At 51.6% G+C, this 14777-nt stretch overlaps 1 protein-coding gene across 1 annotated transcript in view; it reads left to right on the top strand.

Annotated features, from left to right (window-relative positions):
- The window catches only part of VSTM2B (V-set and transmembrane domain containing 2B), a 29479-nt gene extending 16230 nt beyond the window's left edge, over positions 1 to 13249 (top strand). Inside the window, exon 5 of the mRNA XM_086349767.1 lies at positions 13012 to 13249. Within this exon, the coding sequence (XP_086205893.1) occupies positions 13012 to 13100 (89 nt within the window). The 3' untranslated portion in view covers positions 13101 to 13249. The remainder of the gene's footprint in view (positions 1 to 13011) is intronic.
- Positions 13250 to 14777: the final 1528 nt, after the last annotated feature.

Raw genomic sequence — 14777 nt, forward strand, 5'->3', positions numbered from 1 at the left:
TGAAAGAGGAACTCCCCAGGTCAGTAGGTGCCCGATATGCTACTGGAGATCAGTGGAGAAATAACTCCAGAAAGAATGAAGGGATGGAGCCAAAGCAAAAACAATACCCAGTTTGTGGATGTGACTGGTGATAAAGCAAGGTCCGATGCTGTAAAGAGCAATATTGCATAGGAACCTAGAATGTCAGGTCCATGAATCAAGGCAAATTGGAAGTGGTCAAACAGGAGATGGCAAGAGTGAATGTCAACATTCTAGGAATCAGGAACTAAAATGGACTGGAATGGGTGAATTTAACTCAGATGACCATTATAACTACTACTGTGGGCAGGAATCCCTTAGAAGAAATGGACTAGCCATGATGGTCAACAAAAGAGTCTGAAATGCAGTACTTGGATGCAATCTCAAAAATGACAGAATGATCTCTAGTCATTTCCAAGGCAAACCATTCAGTATCACAGTAATCCAAGTCTATGCCCCAACCAGTAACGCTGAAGAAGCTGAAGTTGAACGGTTCTTGAAGACCTACAAGACCTTTTACAACTAACACCCAAAAAAGATGTCCTTTTCATTATAGGGGACTGGAATGCAAAAGTACGAAGTCAAGAAACACCTGGAGTAACAGGCAAATTTGGTCTTGGAATACGGAATGAAGCAGGGCAAAAGCTAATAGAGTTTTGCCAAGAGAACGCACTGGTCATAGCAAACACCCTCTTCCAACAACACAAGAGAAGACTCTATACATGGACATCACCAGATGGTCAACACCGAAATCAGATTGATTACATTCTCTGCAGCCAAAGATGGAGAAGCTCTATACAGTCAGCAAAAACAAGACCAGGAGCTGACTGTGGCTCAGGTCATGAACTCCTTATTGCCAAATTCAGACTGAAATTGAAGAAAGTAGGAAAAACCACTAGACGTATGACCTAAATCAAATCCCTTATGATTATACAGAGGAAGTGAGAAATAGATTTAAGGGCCTAGATCTGATAGATAGAGTGCCTGATGAACTACGGACTAAGGTTCGTGACATTGTACAGGAGACGGGGATCAAGACCACCCCCATAGAAAAGAAATGCGAAGGGCAAAATGGCTGTCTAGGGAGGCCTTACAAATAGCTGTGAAAAGAAGAGAAGCGAAAAGCAAAGGAGAAAAGGAAAGATATAAGCATCTGAATGCAGAGTTCCAAAGAATAGGAAGAAGAGATAAGAAAGCCTTCCTCAGCGATCAATGCAAAGAAATAGAGGAAAACAACAGAATGGGAAAGACTAGAGATCTCTTCAAGAAAATTAGAGATACCAAGGGAACATTTCATGCAAAGATGGGCTCGATAAAGGACAGAAATGATATGGACCTAACAGAAGCAAAAGATATTAAGAAGAGATGGCAAGAATACACAGAAGAACTGTACAAAGAAGATCTTCACGACCCAGATAATCACGATGGTGTGATCACTCACCTAGAGCCAGACATCCTGGAATGTGAAGTCAAGTGGGCCTTGGAAAGCATCACTACGAACAAAGCTAGTGGAGGTGATGGAATTCCAGTTGAGCTATTTCAAATCCTGAAAGATGATGCTGTGAAAGTACTGCACTCAATATGCCAGCAAATTTGGAAAACTCAGCAGTGGCCACAGGCCTGGAAAAGGTCAGTTTTCATTCCAATCTCAAAGAAAGGCAGTGCCAAAGAATGCTCAAACTACCGCACAATTGCACTCATCTCACACGCTAGTAAAATAATGCTCAAAATTCTTCAAGCCAGGCTTCAGCAATACGTGAACCATGAACTTCCAGATGTTCAAGCTGGTTTTAGAAAAGGCAGAGGAACCAGAGATCAAATTGCCAACATCCACTGGATCATGGAAAAAGCAAGAGAGTTCCAGAAAAGCATCTATTTCTGCTTTATTGACTATGCCAAAGCCTTTGACTGTGTGGATCACAATAAACTGTGGAAAATTCTGAAAGAGATGGGAATACCAGACCACCTGACCTGCCTCTTGAGAAATCTGTATGCAGGCCAGGAAGCAACAGTTAGAACTGGACATGGAACAACAGACTGGTTCCAAATAGGAAAAGGAGTTCATCAAGGCTGTATATTGTCACCCTACTTATTTAACTTGCATGCAGAGTGCATCATGAGAAACGCTGGGCTGGAAGAAGCACAAGCTGGAATCAAAATTGCCGGGAGAAATATCAATAACCTCAGATATGCAGATGACACCACCCTTATGGCAGAAAGTGAAGAGGAACTCAAAAGCCTCTTGATGAAGGTGAAAGAGGTGAGTGAAAAAGTTGGCTTAAAGCTCAACATTCAGAAAACTAAGATCATGGCATCCGGTCCCATCACTTCATGGGAAATAGATGGGGAAACAGTGGAAACAGTGTCAGACTTTATTTTGGGGGGCTCCAAAATCACTGCAAATGGTGATTGGAGCCATGAAATTAAAAGACGCTTGCTCCTTGGAAGGAAAGTTATGACCAACCTAGATAGCATATTCAAAAATAGAGACATTACTTTGCCAACAAAGGTCCGTCTAGTCAAGGCTGTGGTTTTTCCAGCGGTCATGTATGGATGTGAGAGATGGACTGTGAAGAAGGCTGAGTGCTGAAGAATTGATGCTTTTGAATTGTGGTGTTGGAGAAGACTCTTGAGAGTCTCCTTGGAGTGCAAGGAGATCCAACCAGTCCATTCTGAAGGAGATCAGCCCTGGGATTTCTTTGGAAGGACTGATGCTAAAGCTGAAACTCCAGTGCTTTGGTCACCTCATGCGAAGAGTTGACTTATTGGAAAAGACTCTGATGCTGGGAGGGATTGGGGGCAGGAGGAGAAGGGGACGACAGAGGATGAGATGGCTGGATGGCATCACCGACTCAATGGACATGAGTCTGAGTGAACTCCCGGAGTTGGTGATGCACAGGGAGGTCTGGCGTGCTGCAGTTCATGGGGTCGCAAAGAGTTGGACACGACTGAGCAACTGAACTGAACTGATATATATATATATATATATATATATATATATATATATATATAGTTATTTAGTCACTAAGTGGCGTCTAGCTCTCGCAACCCCATGGACTGGGGCCCACCAGGCTCCTCTGTCCATGGGATCTCCCAGGCAAGAACACCGGAGTGCGTTGCTATTTCCGTCTCCATTTCTCCAGGGGATCTTCCTGGCCCAGTGATTAAACCCACGTCTCCTGCATCTCCTGCATAAGCAGGTGGACTCTTTTCCACTGGGCCACCAGGGAAGCTCATATACTCATGTGTGTGTGTATGTGTGTATGTGTGTGTGTGTGCATGTATATATATATAAATTATACAAAATACTGTTGCTGTTCAGTCACTAGTCATGGCCAACTCTTTGTGACCCTATGCACTGCAGCACACCAGGTTTCCCTGTCCTCCACTATGTCCTGGAGTTTGCTCAAGTTCATGTCTATTGAGTCAGTGATGCTACCTAACTGTCTCATCCAAAATATACAAATTATACAAATACACTTATATATATACATGTACATATATATATATTTATATATAATTTTTCCCTAGGGGAAAAATTTGAAGTGGTTTACAAAGCTGCACGTGGCATAACAGAGTGAAAATAATTTAATGACAAAACTGGAATAAAGGGAAAATGAAGGTGAAGTTAATTTGGATAAAGGTAGAAAAAGAGCTGTGTTCACACAGTCTTGGGCAGGTGAAAAGGTCAGGTAGCGTATGTAGTTGAAGACACAGCTTGTGTTTAAGTTGACAGACAGGAAGCAGCTGGCCAATGCCTCGTGCATCACGCCTGCTTAGACCGCTGGGGGCCTCTAAGAACAACTTCCACTCATTCATTCAACAAACACTTTGTGAGCACTGCAGGTGTGGGCAGGGTGCGAAGCGACTGTGGGTTTACCCACTGTCAGAGGAGACAGCAGTCAAAACGTAAGCCTCCGTGGCCGCTCAAACAGCGCAGCATAAACATGACTTGCTCTGGAGCCCGTGGGGCAACAGGCGCCTCCAGCCAGGCCAAGGAGGATGTGGTGTCTGAGGGACCCCGTGGAGGGAGGGGCAGGTGGTGGGTGAGAGGACATGGGTTGAGCTGTGTGGATGGATGCTGGACCCAGAGGAGTGCGGAGGGGTGTTGAGGAGGGGCCCAGGGAGGGCCAGCCTGCATGAAGCCTCTGGGGGCTGGGGCTGGGGTGGGGGAAGATGAGTAAAGTACTCATGCAAAGTGCATGTGCACAGAGCACTCTGGCCTCTGCTAGGTGGTTGCCTGGCTGTTGGGTTAGTGGACGTGGACAGGCCCGTCAGGAACACTGCACTGCCCACGTGGGCGCTGATGTGGCAAGAGACAGGGTTCAAGGACCAGGGCAGGGCTGGGCCTGGGGCAGGGGGTCCAGGGCAAGAAACAGGCAGATGGAAAGCTGTCTTGGAGGTCATGCTGTGGGCGTCTCTGGGCTGATCCACGGAGGGTGGGCAGGCTCCGGCAGAAGGGAACAGGAAGGGCTGTCTAATAGCAGGGGAGGGAGGGCCCCGTGGCTGCTGCGCGGCAGCCGGTCTGTCTGGAGCCTGGGGCAGTGGAGGCAGCGTGGACGCAGGTGAGACAGAACTTTCCCCCAGGGTGGGGTCAGGAAGGCATCCTGGACTGAATTCCAAAGTACTGGGCAGTGAACTAGAGAAAACACCTCTACCGCCTCGCAGCTGTTCGTACTTAGGCGCATTACTTCACCTTTCCATGGCCTACCTGTGTAAGAGCACCGCCGTTCCGCCTCCCAGAGTCTCCTGAGAGGATTAAAGGAGAGAATTCTCTTGGCACCACGAACAAAGAATCACAGGCCTGTTAGCACCCTGCAGCCTCAAAGTTTAAAGAATTTGAATGGGCGGGTAGGAAATCCTCCCCTGAAGACGAGGCCCGGTACTGAGGAGCTGGAAAGTTCCATCCGGCCTGGGAAGCACCCTGATCCTGTGGTCAGGGCTGCCCTTGGCCCTGCAGACAGCAGCCGCCGAACCAGAGGGAAAGGCCTGTTTACTGTTTTCATTAAGTGGAACCATTAAAGGGTCCTTTGGGGCAAGATTTCATTTCAAAAGAATTAAGGATCTGGAAAGGAGCTAGCAACAAAGTTGACCACATTAAAAACCCATTATAAATGTTAAAATACAAAAAAAAAAAAATCTCATTCCCACGCACTCTCCTTTGGAAGCAGCCTGGGGCTGGGATCAAGCTGAGGTGCCAGTGCAGGGGAGCTCCTGAGCTTCGACCCTGAGAGTTGGTATGGTTAGGTGTGTGGACAGAAGCCAGATGGTCTGGGTTCATGGCCCAGAGTTGCCAATTATTTTAGAGTGGTCTTGGTAGGGCTGCTAGATTTTAGCAACTTAAAATATAGGACACCCAGTTAAATTTGAATTTCAGATAAACAATCAATAGCATTTTAGTGTAAGTATGTCCCATGCAGTATTAGAGATTAACATATATTATACTTTAAATTATCTGTTATTTATCTGAAATTCAAATTTAACTGGGCATCCTGTATTTTATCTGGCAACTCTAGGCTTTGGGCAAGTTACTTTACCTCTCTGGATCTCAGTTTCTCCATCTGTAAAATGGGGATAAAATAGTTACTCCCACAGTTAAGAGGATGGGGTTTTAAATAATGTACTTACTGTGGTACCTGGTCCCAGCAGGGCTCTGTCTTCTTGGGCCCTGGATGTGGATGGGGCCACTTGCTGGGGGAGGAGGGGAGGAGGCCAGGCCCAACCTTCTGGCACATGGGGTCCCACCATGGCTGGAGAGGCAGGATTCATAAAGAAGCCGTTTACGGGGCTGGGGGAGAAGGGGACACAGGCAAGGGCCACAAGAACAGACATTCATTTGTGCAAAGCCCTCTGTGCCTGGGTGCTCAGAGAAGACTTCCTGGAGGAGGTGGCACTTGTTCTAGGCTTGAGGTTCAGGTCAGACCTAGACAAAGGAATAGAAGTCAGTGGTTCTGCAGGGTGAGCCTGGAGTCCACTCGAGAGGCTGGCAGAGAACAGTGGGTCGGAGTACAGGGCTGATAGCAAAAAAGCAGTGTGGCTGAGGTTGCTGGGGATATTACAGAGCAGCCCAGCTGTGGCACTGATGTGGTGGCGCTTTCTCCTGAAGGCAGAGGGAACCCATCAAAGTTTTTGCCCCTCAAGGAGGGTGAACCAGATGCGTTAGAAGGAGGGAGGCAGGCACAGGGTGGCGGTGGAGGCAGGAAGACGCTTTAAGAGGTCACCGCTGCACTGGGGCCCAGGCAGGGCACAGGGCGCCAAGAGGCATGGCTAAAACAGGCAGGGACACGCGTGTCTGCCCCCACCCCGTGGGCTTCCCTGGGGGCGCAGCTGGTGAAGAACCCGCCCACAGTGCGGGAGACCCGGCTTCAACCCCTGGGTCAGGAAGATCCCCTGGAGGAGGGAAAGGCTACCCACTCCAGTATTCTGGCCTGGAGAACTCCATGGACTGAACTCTATGAACTGTATGGTCCATGGGGTCGCAAAGAGTCGGACACGACTGAGTGCCTTTCACTTCAGTACCCCCATTGAGCCTGGAGCACTCACAGTCCTCCCAGCCCAGACACGGAGGCTGCCCTGCGGACGTCACCTCCCGTGGACATGGACCCCCAGCAGGAGGACAGCTTGTGCTCACACCCAGGAGCCAGCTGCCCAAGGCTGGGGCAGGGCCAGCACAGGGCCGAGGCACCCACAGCTCGCCCTCCTCTTGCACCTCCTCAGTCCACACTTTCAGTTTCCTTTAAAGACCAAGGCCATTGGTCGCTCCTAGTTTTTGCCCTAGTTACCAGCACACATTAATTTTATGGCAGAAGTTAATTCTATCCAGTCCTGTTAGTGCTCGATTATTCCTTGCCGATTCCCTTTGAATAAATATCTGTGAAGAGGGTTTAATTAAAACATCAACAAGGGGAGCAGCCTCTTGAAAGGTGGTATCTTCCCACCCAGCTGTGGCTGGGCACAGCGTTCAGGGGAGGCCAGAGAGCCAAGGTAGGATGGGTGCAGGGGGCCATCAGGAAGCCAGGCATGTCAGGGTGAGGGGAGCCAGCCCCGCATGGTCACCCCAGGGTGTAGGAATGAAGGCGAGCTGACAGCCAGGCCTCCTGGATCCCGTACCAGAGCTTGCCCAGAGGTTGCAAACTCAGACCCCTACAGAGGGCCAAGCATGGGGGTGCAGATGAGCGAAGCAGGTTGAGGAGAGGGCTGACTCCAGGGCATCAGGGAGGAAACAGGCAGCCGCCAGGGCCCGGCCTGGGCTGAGCAGAGCAGTGAGCAGGAGATCCCTGCTGAGAAGACAGCGGCCAGTCATGCAGCTAGGTGGCTGGCAGGCCCAGAGCTGCTGGGTCGTGGGCCTTTCCAGTTCACATACCAATTTGTGCTTTTACGTAAAAGTCTCCCACAGTTTACCTGTTGGATTATAATTTACGATTTTTAGAGCTCTGCATGCACCAAGCCAGACCCTTTTGCATTCCAGACTGAATCCTCAAGTGGCAACTCAGTGCTTCTCCATCGCCCCAGGCTCTGTGACTGTGCGTGTGTCCCCCACAGATAACGGCACGGTGCCTGACCGTGGCCAAGATGACCAAGTGTTCTATTCCACAAGCCCCTGCAAATCTCCATGTACCCTGCCCCAGGAAGCTCCTAGAGGAAGCCTTCCTCTTTGTCTGGGCTTGGCCACCACCACACTCACGGTCAGGGCCAGTGATGGGAACGAGGGTAAGAGCCAGTCTGTTCCCAGCTGCCCCAGACAGACAGGCCTCCGTCTCCACGGTAAGTGGATGTCCAAGTGCAGCCCACAAAGTCCAGCCGTGCCCAGACTCTTGCTGCTTGGGGGCTGGCCCCTTCTCTTATTCTCACATGGCAGCAAAGGGGAAAAGGAATAGAAGCGAACAGCCATGCTGAAAGAAACTGATCCAGGGCACTCCACTTGGTTTTCTAACATTTTCAGCCAAAAAGCCCCTATTCAAAAAACATGTTATGACAGCACAAAATGCCAAATGGATGTAAGTGGCCTTGCTCTGCTTGACACAGAGGAGGGCCCTGTCCTCCAGACCTCCATCACAGTCCTGATGTTAGGATACCCACGCTCACTGGTGGAGTGGATTTGTCCATGAGGCTGGACTAGTTCTCTTCTGCCTGTGCTCAGCATGGGAATATTCTAATGCAGCACTTGAGGGGGCAAAGGCCAGGCACTGAGGGGTCACCCACAGGGTGAACCTCCAACTTTGCTTAGGTCCCAAGAGCCAGAATCAGCCTGTTAGCCATTTTTGTGTGTAGAACCAGACCGCAAATATATCTGAGTTTTCCTGACTCAAACCTGAAATAAATTTTTAGTTTTTAAGCTATAGACAAAACAAAACAAAATACAGCCTCTGAGCAGCACTGGCCTCTGAGGGCACCTTTGCAAACTCCTGACCCAAGCCAGCCCCTCGGCGGCAGCCCCCAGGCCAAGAGAAGAGACTGCAGTGGGGAGGGGAGAGGCTGCAGACACCAAACGATCCCAGACGTGTGGGCGGGGCGGGTGGCGGAGGGCGTGGTCGTCCTGGGCTCACAGATGAGCTGGGGAGCAGCCTACCAGTCCCGATGCCTGCAGAGGGGGGTGGTCCCCCCAGTGCCCCCATGCCTGTAGGAGTCCAGGCCAGAGTAGGGGTGTCCTCTGCATCCCGCTCCCAGGAACCAACTGTCAGGAACCTCTAGTGGGGGCAAAGTGAGGATCCCAGAGGGTGAGTGGAGCCCAGCCTCCTTCACTGCCATCATGAGGAGATAAATGGCCCCAGAGATTCCCTGTTGTTTTCTGATGTGGGCTTTGGAATTCTGCCATTGCTGGGTAAATAGAGAAGCAGGATTTTCCAGTGGAAGCTGCTGGAACTGGCACCTTCACTGTGCCTGTGGGTCCGGGTGCACCCACAGTGTTCTTTGGGAAATGGCTCTGGTGTGAGTCTTACCCCACTCGCCACCCAAATGATAAAAGTTAATATTCACAGAGCAGCTTTGATTTCTGTAAGAATGATTACCAAAACAGTGCTATCTGTTTAATACAAAGAGTGAATCAGCTACTATTCCATCAGATGCTTCCCTCACCTCTCAAGCAGCCTAATTTTCCCGCTTAACCACAACATCAACTTCTGCGTGCTGCAGAGCTCTTCCTGGCCCTCCTTAGGAAAGGAGGAAATAGACTGTTAGCAACCAGTCATCACAGCAGCCTGCATGTTCTTGGGAACATCGACCTCTCCATGGCGCATGGTACAGGAGGCCAGGATAGGAGGTCCTGCCTCGGCTGAGCCAGAGGCACTCTCCTGGTCCTTGCTCTGGAGGGTCGGGTGAGCCCTGGACAGCGCAGATAGTCCTGCCTCGCTCCAGGAAACGGTGAGGACATGCACTAAGGCAGCAGATGCTGGAGCAGGGGCGGATGGGGGAGCTAGGTGCTAGACAACTGCCCACGCTCCACCACTGGACAGCGGTGGGGAGGGGACGGGGCTGCCAGACCCCTGAACTCTGACCCGTCCTGTTGTGAAGGCCCCTCTGCCTCCAGGAGCAGCCCAGAAGCCCGTCTTCCCTAGTCAACTCTGGCTCATCTGAGTATCTTGTGAGGGATATAGCAAGAGGTTCCAAAACCCAAGTCCTCCACCCCTCAGAGACCCAGGGGCGTCTGTCTGTCTTGAACACAAATGCTTGGGAAGATAGTTATTCTGTCTGTTTATTCCATCTTGGAAAATGTTTCTCTCATTTTGAGGAGGACAGCCCTCAAAATTGGTTCTTCTCCAACACTTTTCAGAAAAGTAATTATGTTGTCCTTTTCATTAACATTTTATTCACATGGCTCTTACTCTGTTTGAGGCACTGGTTTTTTACATGATTGTATCTATCAGTGAGCTTCTGACGCTGTATCATGGTGACTTGGATGTGGCGGGCAGCCATCTATTTAGGTCATGGTTCTCTGGGTCAGTGGGTATTTCTCCTGCTGGTGTCTGTCAGCTTCTTCATGCACCTGTGGTCATCTGCCCTTTTATTTGGGGCCAGCTGGTCTAGAGGGACCTCAGCTGAGACATCTCCTGGCTCTTAACCTGCAGCAGGCCAGCCCAGTCTTCTCTCATGGCAGTGGGTTCCAAGAGCCACAGAGAAAGGCAAGCCCCGGTGCACTTTTCAAGCTGTTGCTTGCTTCACGCTTGATAATGTTCATTGGCCAAAGCAAGTCCTGTGGCCAGCCTCGTCAGTGTGTGAGGGCACCATCACAGAAGGTGCGGGAGGAGGGGCATTTGTAGCCGTTTCTGCAACCTACCACTGTCATCTTGCTTAGTCTGGACCCAGCCTGGGGAGCCGTGCCCTGCACATACTCATTTCATGGCGCCATGTGTGTGCAATCCACATTTTACGGAGTGTGCCCCAGGACCCAGAGAGGTAAAGGATGTTGCACGGGTCCCACAGCAACCTGGCCAGAAGCTGTCCTGGTTCCAGCCCACTACCCCATCCCACCTCCTCAGGTCCCGTCCATGGCAGTGCAGGGTCAGGGAGACGAAAACATGCCACCCAGGAGCCAAACCCGGCTCCCCCGACGCAGACATCCTCAAGCAGAGACACGGACGACCCTGGTGCCTGCCTTCCCCGGGCACTGGCCTCCGGGAGACCCTCCGCTCCACAGCCCCTGTTGCCCACAGCCCCTGTTGCCCGCTGCCCGGCCCTGGCCCGCTCCGCAGCCCCTGTTGCCCCCCACCTGGCCCTGTCCCGCTCCGCAGCCCCTGTTGCCCGCTGCCCGGCCCTGGCCCGCCCCACAGCCCCTGTTGCCCCCCGCCTGGCCCTGACCTGCTCCACAGCCCCTATTGCCCGCCGCCTGGCCCTGGCCCGCTCTGCAACCCTTGTTGCCTGCCACTTAGCCCAGCACAGGAGCAGGGTGGTTGTTTCAGTTCAGGGTTGTTTCAAAGTCTGCAATTTTACAACTTTTAAGCATGAGAAGGTGAGACTGCAATAGTGGAAAAGACAAAGTCGACAGTATTCGGAGGCAAATTAACATTTCTTCTCCAGTCTCCTGTGCCCACAGTTCTGCAGTGTTCACCCCGCCTGGCTTGCATTTGCTGTGCCTCCTGGCCCAGCGTGCCTTGAGGATCTGGATGTGTCCTTCTGCACACTCACATCTGCTTTTAAGTGCCTCGCACACTTGTTTCTGTCTTGCCTGCACGGGCCTGAGTGTCAGGGTTTGCAGGAGCAGAAAGATCTGCACCAGGAGATGGGGAGGCCAGTGGGGCTGGGCTGGCCACATGAGCCCCGTGGGCCCAGGAGCCAGTGCCCTGCTGGTCACCCCTATTTCCACACCTCCGAGCCTCAGTGAGTGCACCCAGGCATCTGGGCTTCCATCAGCTGGTCTGTTACCACATCCACCCTTGTCCTTCCCAGAGACACACGGCCGTGAGGAGCAGCAGAGTAAGACCCAAGCCTTTAAGTGACCGCACCGTGGTCCTCCCTATGACAGGGGGCAAGAGGGTTTGTCAACTTGGGTGAAGCTGCAGAGGAGGGCCGGGAGTGGTGACGACGTGAAAACAGTACCGCAAGGGAAGGTCGCCCGTTAGGGCCCTCCTGTCCTTGTGCTTCTCGATGGGGGCTCAGGGCTGGGTTCAGAAACGCCGACCTTGGATAGGACGGGCACAGCAGATGGCCTCTGCCCTCTTTTCCTTCAGATCTCCCAACACAGCCCTCGTTTCCTAAAATGAACAGATGGAATCCTGGCATCTCAAGCCAGAATGGCCCTGGATCATTTGTCCAAGCCCCTCCTCGTACAGAGGGGAGACTGGGGCCCAGGTCACAAGAATGAGGGAAACACCTTGGACAAGAAAGACAAAAAGCTCTTCCCCCTGGAGTGGGGAAGAAGTCAGGGGCTGAAGCCCGGGCTTGTCAGGGAAGCCACAAACCCAGCCAGGCTGGCGGCAGCTCCTGCAAGCAGCCGGGTGGAGGGGCCGCGGCCTCTGTGCATGTCCGCGGGCCAGGAAGGGCCTCCTGCACCTCCCATCAGGGTACAGGGCTCCAGCCCAGCTGGCTAGGCGGGGCGAAGGGAGGAGAGGTTTCCATAAGGTGCAGATAGGCAGGGTGTGGCTGGAAACTGCTCCATGGACGCAGCCCGATTCTTTGCAAGTTGATAGTGACGTCCACATGGTTCGGGCAGGACCTGGGGCATCCATGGTGCCTCTACATTGGCTCCTCTTAATATAACCTGGAGGGAGCATCCCACCCCCTGGTGAGAAGCCTGGGGTTCGTGGGTGGGCTTTTGCCGAGTTGCACAGGAGGCCTCCCAAACAGATGAAGAGCTGATGACTGACAGATGGGGAGCCGGGCAGGCAGCCCAGGTGAGGAGGGTGAAGGCAGTATGTCACGGTCCCAGTAGTGGGCCAGAGGCTTGGGTTAGAGCTCACATGGAAGACACAGATGGGGGTGACCTCCCATCAGGATAGTGCAAGGGTCACTCCTGGGGGGCCCTAGCCCTCTGACCTCCACCAAACAGTGATTGCTGAGTGCCCCACTTTGACCCCAGGGGCTGGACTGACGGTTTGTGGAAAGAAGACTCACACATTCAGGATGCCTCAGGCAGGGTGTCTGTGAATGCAGAACTGTGCGGTTCAGGCAGGAGCTGGGGGGGATGGAGTTGTGTGCGATCAGGGAGTCTCTCTGGAGGAGCGGGCAGCTGGGCCTTAAGCACCAAGGGCACTTTGCAGTGTAGTCCTGGCGGCAGGAGTGGAGAGGGAGCACAGTCTTCTTATTCAACTAAAATAATGCCTGGACTCGGGATGTGCTGTCTAGCACACACCCTTCAGGCAGGGGGGCCCCGTGTCTGGACCACGAATGGGCTCCTGTGCAGTTGGTAAAGAGGAAGCCACCGCAGAGCAGCCGTGTCTGGCTGGGTACCAGCTGGGCACTCAGAGCGACAGCCCTCCGGGGGGGGTCTCATCCGCCCCCCACCCCCTCACCCCACCTGCTCCCAGGAGATAACCCTGCCCATTCTCTCGTCCCCTGCAGGCACCGGCCCAAACTACACCACAGACCCGCTCCTGTCCCTGTGCCTGTTGGCCCTACATGAGTTCCTGCACCTGCTGGTGGGGCCCTGACAGACTCACCAGCCTGTGCTCCTAAGCGGCCTGCACGGCTGCCCAGTCCCTGGGTGAGGACCGCATCACCAGATGGACACAGACAGACTCAGAGACGCATGACCAAGTCCATGTGGAAAGCAAATAAACCATATTTTTGGGGGAAGTTACACAAATGTAGACAACCTAAAATAATGCATCTAGTTTCCAAATAGGATGGAGTTTGGACCGTGCAGTATGCATGGATGGGATCAATGATTTCTCTATTTTAATGTATTTTTCTTTTCAAACTTTTCTTCCAAGTCTTCATTTTGCACGAACTGTTGAGCAGTTATCTTTAGGATACTATGTAAAAATGTCAGGTCAAAGCCTTTTTGACAAAGCAAAATATTTTTAGTAGATTATTGTGTTTAGGAAATTTTTTAATTTACTTTTTTCTTTGGGGGGTTTTCTTTTTTATTAAATTATTTCTTTTGAGACATTTTGATTAAAAAAGATACATCTTATCATAATTAAAATTCACTGTCAATAATATTTATTTTTAAATAAAGATTGGAAACAAGGTCAGACACTCGTTTATAAACTGTACTGTATATTGCTGAATAACAGTTGAATAAAAAACAACTTTGAAATAACCTTTCTACAGACATGTATGAATTTAAGCCGTGGTGCCCCGAGCAGCCCAAATGCCGAGTGCTGTGCCCTCCTGGTCTCTGCTGCCAGCTGCACTGGTGGCTGGCTGCAGCCCAGGGCTCCCGGCCAAGGCCACACTGGGCAGAACAGAGTGCTTGCCCAGCCTCCGCCAGGGACAGGGAACTTTGCGGACTGCGCCCCCAGTCCTGGTCCTCAAGGAAAGGAATTATTGGAAAGAGCTGTGATATAAATCAAGAGCCATTCTTTCCCTTCCGGCTTAACTACCTGTCAATGCATTTGCCCAGTTAGAGATTATGCGTCCAGACATGATTACTGTGGCTGGAGTCACTGCTAGTTTGAGGAGAGAATTTGGGGAGAGAGTGCGGCATTCCACACTCTTTGTTCATGCATCCAGAGATTGTGCTGAGCCTCCGAAATGTGTGTGTTCAGGGCAGGTTGAACGTGAACGTCGCTCAGTTGTGTCCAGCTCTTTGCGACCCCATGGACTATACAGTCCGTGGAATTCTCCAGGACAGAATCCTGGAGTGGGTAGCCTTTCCCTTCTGCAGGGGAGCTTCCCAACCCAGGGATCAGACCCAGGTCTCCCATATTGCAGGTCGATTCTTTACCAGCTGAGCCACAAGGGAAGGAGGTTACACGTCTCAAAGAAATAGGCACTGGGGGGTGTTACTCTTCATTCCATGACAAGATCGCACTAAATTGCCAGATCCCATGGATTCGTTTAAAATCTAGCCAGTTTTTAAACAAACGTGCTTGTCACTGATGTTGCTCACCAGACATTATTACTTCTTCACTGGCTGGCACCCTGTGGCAGTTGGGGCCGTCTTACCTGCTCTGGCCACTGAGTTGAGAACAGAGGCATATATGATTTCCAGTCCCAGACACTGGATCACTAATGCAAGAAGCATTCCTTTCCCCCTAGGACAACTGGCGACTTTCAAGGTGATAAACACTCTGCCAGCCTGTCCCAACTTTCTACGATGGGCAGAGCCCCCTCTGCAGGCCAGCTTTGGAAATGCAGCACGATGAGGGATTGGCCTTTAC

The sequence above is a fragment of the Bos grunniens genome, chromosome 18 (genome assembly GCF_055505025.1).
Source record: "Bos grunniens cultivar Pamir isolate PY7600 chromosome 18, Bosgru_T2T1.0, whole genome shotgun sequence".
Taxonomy (NCBI): Eukaryota; Metazoa; Chordata; class Mammalia; order Artiodactyla; family Bovidae; genus Bos; species Bos grunniens.